Source organism: Trichomycterus rosablanca, chromosome 14 (genome assembly GCF_030014385.1).
Source record: "Trichomycterus rosablanca isolate fTriRos1 chromosome 14, fTriRos1.hap1, whole genome shotgun sequence".
Taxonomy (NCBI): Eukaryota; Metazoa; Chordata; class Actinopteri; order Siluriformes; family Trichomycteridae; genus Trichomycterus; species Trichomycterus rosablanca.
The window spans coordinates 4,980,671-4,989,607 of NC_086001.1; the positions used below are offsets into that span (position 1 = coordinate 4,980,671).

Below are 8,937 nucleotides of genomic sequence, written 5' to 3' on the forward strand. Positions count from 1 at the left end.
GTCCTACTGACCGATTCTCGAATATTAAACCAAGCATGATATCACACAAAGAAAACTCGAGTAAGAATAACTTCAAGCACGTACCCTCGTGAAAAATAATGGAGCAATCATTCCAGGCCTCACCACAGCATCTCTACTGGCCTCAAGAATTAGAATTTTGATTTATTGTCCTGTTTCACAACCTCAACCTCAGTTCTCAGACAGTTGACCCTACATTCTTCTCAACTCCAACTTTTTGTTGTTTTAGCACCATGTTGCTCTATATTAATGAGCAATGTTTTGAAATAGAATGCCCAACAATATCATGGTCAGGTGCCCAGACCTTTGGCCATATTTTGGCCAAATTAATACTGTAAGATTTAATTAAAATGACACATTTTACCCCAAAATGTAGATTTTGTTAAACTGTCTCCTAAATATTGATGTAATTCGTGTGTGTGTGTGTGTACCTGGTGCTGTTGAATATGCATAAAGGAAGTCGGCCTCGACTGGGATTCTTACTGGTGCGTCATCTGAGTTACTGTCAGCCTCAATACCAGGATCCAAGTCCGTCCCTCTGCAGGCCTAATGTACACACACAGTTTAATGACACAAAGCAAACACACACACACACACACACACACACCAAACACTACATTGCCACTCACACCTAAACATTACAGATAAACCAAGGCTTTACACTAGCTTTTGAAAAATTACCTCAGGGATTCACTTTCACTCAGTTATAACAACAACTACTTTTCTCTGGAGTTTGCTACAAGCTGAGGCAATAACGAGCAAATCCCCAAACATTTAGTTAAGAGCACACAAATTCTTATAATCTTTAGGGCTCAGTTGGCACAGCAATCTAATCCACTACCCCCACCACTGCTAAGACTCGACTGGTCAGGACACAGTTGGACAAACCAGATGGGAATTTTGTTCCTTGCTGTTGCACCAGCCACTCCTATTGCCTGCTTACATTTACATTACATTTACGGCATTTAGCAGACGCTCTTATCCAGATTCCTTATTCCACAGAAAACATTTCATTACCCTAGTTTAAGTAAACAACAGCTCAATAACACAAACATGCTAAAACCCGGTTAGAACCAGTTTTTCAGGTTTTTTTTTTAAATAGAAATGAATAAGAGTGTTAGTAAGTACAAGTCAGCTTAAGTGCTCAGTAAAAAGGTGATAAGGGTTTTTAATCGTTTTTTAAAGACAGCGGGAGACTCAGATGTTCGGACAGACAGAGGAAGTTCATTCCACAATTTGGGTGCCAGTACACAGAAGAGCCTTGATGCTCATCTTCCTCGAATCCTGGGTGGAGGATCGAGTCGGGCGAGACTAGTGGCTCGAAGGTTGCGTGGTACAGAGCTCTCTGTAAAATTCTAGCTAGCAGCTTCACAGGTCTTGTCAATTAGCAAGACGTCTGTGGCAGGCAGAGCCCACCGGAGTGCAAACAAGCTCATGGTGTGTCCAGAGAGTTTGTCCATATCAGAATCAGAATACTTTATTGATCCCAGAGGGAAATTGCAGTTTTTACAGTAGCACCCATATATGTAGAAATAATAAACACTCTACTAGCTTAAAACAAAGAAAAAAGAAGAAAACTTTGCAAATAGAAGTTAAAAAGTTATTTATTTACACATAATTAAATAATGAAAATGCTTACGTTATTATTATTGCACATATGAATATTGCACAGATAAATATACAGTAATCCCTTCTCGATTGCGGGGGTTGCGTTCCAGAACCCCCGCGAAAGGTGAAAATCTGCGAAGTAAAAACCATGTGTTTATATGGTTATTTTTATATATTTTAAGCCCTTATAAACCCTCCCACACGGTTATAAACATTTCCCGCACAGTTATACAGCATAAAGCGGAATCTAACGCTTCTCTCCTTCACTGAGCCAATCAGCACCCAGGATACTTAACCGCGTGCTCTGATTGGGTAGCTTCTTAGCCATCCGCCAAAAGCGTCCTGTGTATGAAATCAACTGGGCAAACCAACTGAGGAAGCATGTATCAGAAATAAAAAGACTCCTTGTCCGCAGAAATCCGCGAACCAGCGAAAAATCTGCGATTTATATTTAGACATGTTTGCATATAAAATCTGCGATAGAGTGAAGCCGCGAAAGTCGAAGCGTGATATAGCGAGGGATTACTGTAGTGTACTTTTATCCATGTAGTGTACATTTAGATCTAAACATGACAGTTTATGAAAAGGAATCCAAGACACACACACACACACACACACACACACATATATAGACACACACCTGTATGAAGAAGAGTTTCGGTTTGCCCACTAGTGAGACGCATCGGTCCCCTCTGAACAGGCTCGTTAGAACCTTTAGCTCCACTGCACCATCTGTCCCGAAAAATACACCCTCATCTCCATGACTCAGCAACACGCATACAAACGATGCACAGCTCCTGTGGTCGACCTTGGCAACTAAGACACACACACACACACACACACACACACACAGGATGCCATTCAAAACCAAAAGGGCCCAGAGTAGTTGGCAGTTTATCCATGACTTAACTTTTTAGCTCTACTTAGTTTGTAATTTAGGTTTTACATTTACATTTTCAGCATTTAGCAGACGCTTTTATCCAAAGCAACAGTACTGAGACAGTATATTGTCTTAACAATTAAGGGTTAAGGGCCTTGCTCAGGGGCCCAACAGTGGCAACGTGGCAGTGGTGGGGCTTGAACCAGCTTTATAACTTTTATGGGCTTTATAAATACAGTTTAATGTCCAAAAAGTTCTACACATTTGGAGTTTGTTGGTAATCTGCCCAGCCTGTCTTAGTCACAGTTCAAGCAAGCTGAGCTTGACACCTATAAACAACAACAAAAAATTAATCAAATTTACACAGTTTACTTAATATCAGTCAGCAATCTGTCTGATTTTATTGTCATCACGTTGAGTAATATTGTTTTTAACAATATGAAATAATAATAGTTATAATGGTCATAAACACCAATTTGCGAACCAAGATTTACGCTTAATTTTTCTCGGTTTGTTCGGCAATTTGGCTTTTTATCACAAATCCCACTGAAATAAATACCATTTCACATCCAAAAACCTGCTGTGACTAGGTAATATGCAGAAAATGCTGAAATCTGTTGGCACTTATACATTTCCTGTTAGATACCAGAGTCTGGAATCACAACTTGATTCTGTCATCAATCCTAATAGTGGAAATGCAATAAAAAAAAGTGCTACCTGAAAAATCTAGCTAAACCTACAATAGACAACAGTTGATGAAGAAACCAGTTATCTTACCTGCCATTAAAGTCTTTTTAATCTGCTCCACTGTCTGGTCGTTATACACCTTCACTCTGTAGCCAAGCTTTCCGAACACCTTCATGGCGTTGCCGGCATCGACGTCTGTACCGTTGCGCTGGTTCATGCCTGTTTTGTATTAGAAAAAACAAACACTTTAAGCAAAGCTTTATTTAATCATAATCTGTGTTGGTTATTATCCAATCATTGACATGTCTAGTGCAGAATATAAAGAACATTATAGTATATTGAGATGTGTGTGTGTCTGTGTTTCACCTGTGCTTTTTTGGAAGTTCTTGTTGTTAATGATGACGCAGTGACCAATACAGGGCAGGTTCAGGTTGTATCTGTGGCTACGTGAACGAGGTTTAGCATCCACCTGCATGGGTTCTCCACCACCTCCTTCAGCAATAGCTTTTCCCGCACTGCACATTTAAAACAAGCCAATGTGTAAAACCATGTTTCCTCTCACATCCCAACAAGCACAAGGTGTCCACCTACGGAGCCGATGCATTTCACTAGTGGGCAAACCCAAATTCTTCTTCATCCAGGTGTGTGTCTATGTATGTGTAAGTGTGTGTGTTGGATTCCTCTTTATAAACTTTCATGTTTAGATGTAAAAGTGCAATACACAGATAAAAGTACACTGTATGGACAAATTCTCTAGACCAGGGGTCACCAACCCGGTGCCCGCAGGGACCATGTGAGTCGCCCGCAGGGCATGTTATAAAATAGCACTAGTGACTATAGAGCTCCGTCTAAAAATTTAATTTGTGTTGCTGCTCTTTATGAATCAATAACACGACTTGCATTGATGTAGATTTAAAAATGATAACTTTAAATGTTAAAAACAAATGTGTTTGATGTTTATATGAGCTCTGATCTGGTCCGGGTTTTATATTGTGCGCAAAACGCTGAGACAAGCGAGCAAGTGCAGCTTGCTAATAAGAAAAAACAAGAAAAGCGAAAGAAAACGTAATATTTTCACAATGATTGGGAGGAATGTGGAGAGAGGCTTTAGTATGTGTTACAAAAACTTCCCTGTACATCGCAGCTTTTTTTTTTTATCGTACGTAACTGATAATTTGTACAGGACCAAGTTCCTGATTTGTTATAGAATGTTACAAAGGTAGTGACAAACTGGACATTATTTAAAGATGTGACTCTTAATAAGTTCCTAAAAAAATGGTAGTGTGATCATTTGTGAAAATGAAGGTGTGATGCTACAAAATGTGCTCATTCATACAAAACTGTCAAGAATATTTTGACATAGAATATGTTAATATGTATTCAATATTATGAAACTGACATAGAATATAAGAAGAAAGCTCTGGCTTTCAAATATTAAAACAGATTTAGATTAATAGAGATAAATAATGTTACATATATAATGTTGAAATATATCTCTGTTTCCTACCATGGTAAATCGTTGTTAATAATTTCTCTGAGGAATCATTAACATTAACATATGATCAGACAGTCTCTTCATATATATGGATATTGATAATAATAATAATATCATTAAAAGTAAACGTGTGCAAAAGAAAGTTTGTATCAAACAAGTAGCCCTTCGTATGATTCAGTACCCTTGAAGCAGCTCTCTGTCTCGAAAAGCCTTGGCTCTAGACAAACCATAAGCTTGTCAATCTCTACAGCTCTGAGTTTATGTACCCTGTGCTAGACTGGCACCCTGACCTGAAGCTGTTTTTGTAAATGAATACATTATTGAATGAAAAAAAATGCTTTTAAAGAGATCTAAAAACAAACACCCATCTAAAACATTGCTGTGGGTGGATTCGTTAGGATAAGTTAGTTTAATTAATGTACAGGGGACCGATGCATCTCACTAGTGGCTATGTAAGCGAGGTTTAGCATCCACCTGCATGAGTTCTCCACCTTCTTCAGCCTTGGCTTTTCCAGCACTGCACAACCAAAACAAGCCAATTAATAAAACCATGTTTCCTCTCACATCCCAACAAGCACAAGGTGGACTCACTGCTCTAAATCCCCATAGCTCTGTGTTTGACCCGTGATGGACTGGCACCCTGACCCAAAGCAGTTTTCGAAAATGAATGAATGAATAAATTAAAAATATATAAAATAACAAAATACTTTTTTTTTACAATAATAATACTACATTAATGACATTTTATAGATCCCTGGTGTTGCTAATATGTTATAAACACAAATATAAAGTGTGATTTATTACATCACTACGGTGCAGCGTTGCATAGTAACAGTAGTTAGGTACTTACTCTGGCGTGTCTTCGTTCACAACGCATGCGCAGTCTCCATTCGCTCCCTCATTCTGCTCCGTGTTGTCAGACATGGTTTGTTTAATAAACTGTTCACAAAAATGTGCGGTGTTATAAAGTATCTTAAGTCTTAGTGTCTGTCCTCCACAATCTCGCTTTCTGCTCGGTTTTGTGGCTTTCTTTTGTTTCGTGATCAGCCAACTAGACCTGACAAAGACAACAAACAAAGACGATTAGTCGTAAACATAAAATACGCGGCATTTACATTTATATGCGTTCGACTAGCACCGAGTTTATAAAGATACATGTTTTAAAACTTAAGGTATTAAATAAGTGAACAGAATAGCTTTAAATGATCGCTCTGGTGAATGTTTTTATTAAACATTTTCCTGTCAGCAAGCCGAGGTCAAACATGGGTGCGAGAATATTACTGTTTTTACGGTAAACCCGGTCTGCGCTCTGTACATTACCGCTGTTCTAGTCAGTGTTCATCAGTGTTTAATAAAGCGCACACACAGTTTATTTACTTTGTTTTAAGCTAGTTATAAATTCAAAATGATACTAAATTCTAAAATATTACTTTATCAATAACACATTTGGATTTAAGACTCCAAATTAACTCTGGTTCCCATTCTGGGAAATTTGTTTTCACATTCAGGGAAAAATAAATAAAAATGTATCAGCTTTCACACCAGGCAGGTATATAGACATAGCTAGATATATTGGATGGATGGATGGATAGATAGATAATACAGATGTATAGCTAGCTAGCTAGCTAGACAGATGGACAGACATTATATATAGATGAACAGACAGACACACTATACAGATAGATAGAGGGACACATTATATATAGATGAACAGACAGACACACTATACAGATAGATAGAGGGACACATTATATATAGATGAACAGACAGACACACTATACAGATAGATAGAGGGACACATTATATATAGATGAACAGACAGACACACTATACAGATAGATAGAGGGACACATTATATATAGATGAACAGACAGACACACTATACAGATAGATAGAGGGACACATTATATATAGATGAACAGACAGACACACTATACAGATAGATAGAGGGACACATTATATATAGATAGACAGACAGATAGATTTGATTTCTCAGACATGGTGTAGTTGCTGAAAAGCTTTTTGCTTAAAGAACGCTTTCATAATAACGAATCTACTGTTATATTAAGATAATAAAGAAATAATCTGACAGAACATAATTATGTGCATAAATACACACTGGCTTTATTATATGACTTTACACAAAATGTACATAAATGTATTTTTATGTAATTTTGCAGTTGTATTAAGTGTCATATCGACTGAAACGCGTTGATAAATTTAAAATTGTGTTAAAACACTTTAAAACACGTTGTTAAAACACCAAATGTAATTTACATAAATCTAAAAGGTGTTATTGCAATTTCTAAAAACAGTTTAAATTAATTTCTAATAAGGACTATTACGCTGTCTTCGAGTATTTTCTTCAAAACTGACTTTACATTGACTTTATGAAAATAAAACCAAAACCATCTTTTAAAACATGCCAAAAACTAAACACGAAGCTTTGCAGTCTATTCTGATGTATGAGAATCGACTCTCTGGAATCGACTCCCGGAAAAAAAAACGAAGAAAAACAAAAACAAAAGAAGATAGAAACTAATCGACTGTTTGTTTGAATTTGCTTCTTCATTTGAAAATATAATTAACCTGCATTGAAAGTAAAGCTAAGAGTCGATTTAGTATTATGAGACTCTTCGTCTCTTTTAAACGACTCCTAAAATATTAAGTCAGGAATCAGACAAGAATCGACTCACTAAACACCGCCCAGTGACGAAAAACCGCTTATCTTAACAACACGTTTCAAAAACATGAACAAAGTTTTAAAAAACAAACGATACAACAAACACTTAAGTAAATTTGATCAGTAATTATAAATGTTTGTTATAAATAGATTTGAACTGTTTATTTCTGTGTATAGTAAAGCAAAACAGACTGAACGAGGATGTCGATGAACATTCGGCTTTGTTTGTGAGTGCCGAGTTTAAACAGCTAAATTACCTAAAACAACAACTCTTAATTACTTCATAAACATCTAAATGAAACAATCACTCACTTACCCTCACTGTAAAGCCACTGCTGTTAGAAACAATGGTAACGGTCAGGAATGGTTTCCGTCAATATGCTCAGTATCTAGGAAGACAACACAGTGAAGCAGCATGCTGAACTACATTACCCAGAATGCATTGTCAGCTCTGTAGTTTGATGTTGCTTCAGCGCCCTCGAGTGGTTAAAAGATAAAAAACACACTTCACTTTTACAAACCAATATTCATTCATTCATTCATTCACTATCCCAGCTTTTCAATGGGCGCAAGGCACACAGTAACACTCTGGACGGGACGCCAGTCTAGACCATGTGAGGTGGGGTGGGGGGGCAAGGCAAGGGCCAGAGGCTATGTTAGAGGGGCCAATTACTTTCTGCCCAAATGTGCATTGTGGGCATTAAGAGGAAACAGTCGATATTCAATAGAATTCAACATTTTATTTATGCAGTTTTCAGCCTACGCAGATATTTACAATATGTACATTATTGTTTGTATATACAGTATGTACTATATATATTATATAAGGGCAAATATAAAGAACAACCAATCCACCTTATGCATGTTTTCAAGAAGTGTGAAATAACCATAACCCCAATACCAGTAGAAAACTGGTCTGTACATTAACAGGAGGTGACAATCAAATCCAGGAATGAAAGTCGCTATGAGGAACCCACTTTACAATTGAGCCCTTCCAACGAAAAACCGTACATGTGACATTTTTTGTAAAAATCACTTAGGCATGGCATGGCATTGTTTGATGTTCTTTATTTAATATTAAGGCAGTCGCTACAACATAGTCCGTTAATTAGGGTCATAATTTAAATTTTAAATAGAGCTCACGCGGAAAAACCGTTTATCTCCGCTGCCAAAAATGGACGGACAAGCAGTAGTACTAAGTGCGGCTGACGAAAATCGGTTAAATATAGGGAAAAAAAGAAAGCTGAAAATGAACACATGGAAAGTGTTAGGAAAATTAAAATTGGACACCCCACCTGTTAGCAAAGTAAAACAGTGAATTATGATTAAGTTGGTGCAAGGTCGATGTGAATAGCTACAGGAAGGGAGTGAATAGATAATTGGTAGCACACAGCTACATAGAAGAACTCCCTAAAAACCTTATACCGATAAGGCCGGATTCGGTGCCTCGGACAAGGTCAATGACGTCAATATAGCAACATCTGAAAGAATTAATTAGGACTGGTTTGAACAGACCATGAGAACAAAGAACTCAGAAGGTGTGGGCAAAATTATAAAAGCACGTTG

The 8,937-nt window shown here is 37.4% G+C and overlaps 1 protein-coding gene across 3 annotated transcripts in view; it reads right to left on the bottom strand.

The window, feature by feature from the left end:
* Window positions 1–7,741, bottom strand: part of casp3a (caspase 3, apoptosis-related cysteine peptidase a) — a 12,169-nt gene extending 4,428 nt beyond the window's left edge. The window contains exons 1-6 of one of the 3 annotated variants that reach the window (XM_063008516.1): window positions 7,688–7,741; window positions 5,539–5,745; window positions 3,560–3,708; window positions 3,284–3,412; window positions 2,267–2,442; window positions 450–564 (exon numbers count right to left, since the gene is read on the bottom strand). In XM_063008516.1, the coding sequence (XP_062864586.1) occupies window positions 450–564; window positions 2,267–2,442; window positions 3,284–3,412; window positions 3,560–3,708; window positions 5,539–5,612 (643 nt within the window). In that variant the 5' untranslated portion in view covers window positions 5,613–5,745; window positions 7,688–7,741. Of the gene's footprint in view, window positions 1–449; window positions 565–2,266; window positions 2,443–3,283; window positions 3,413–3,559; window positions 3,709–5,492; window positions 5,513–5,538; window positions 5,804–7,687 lie in introns of those variants that run through there. The other 2 variants (XM_063008517.1, XM_063008518.1) reach the window with 2 other exon arrangements.
* Window positions 7,742–8,937: the final 1,196 nt, after the last annotated feature.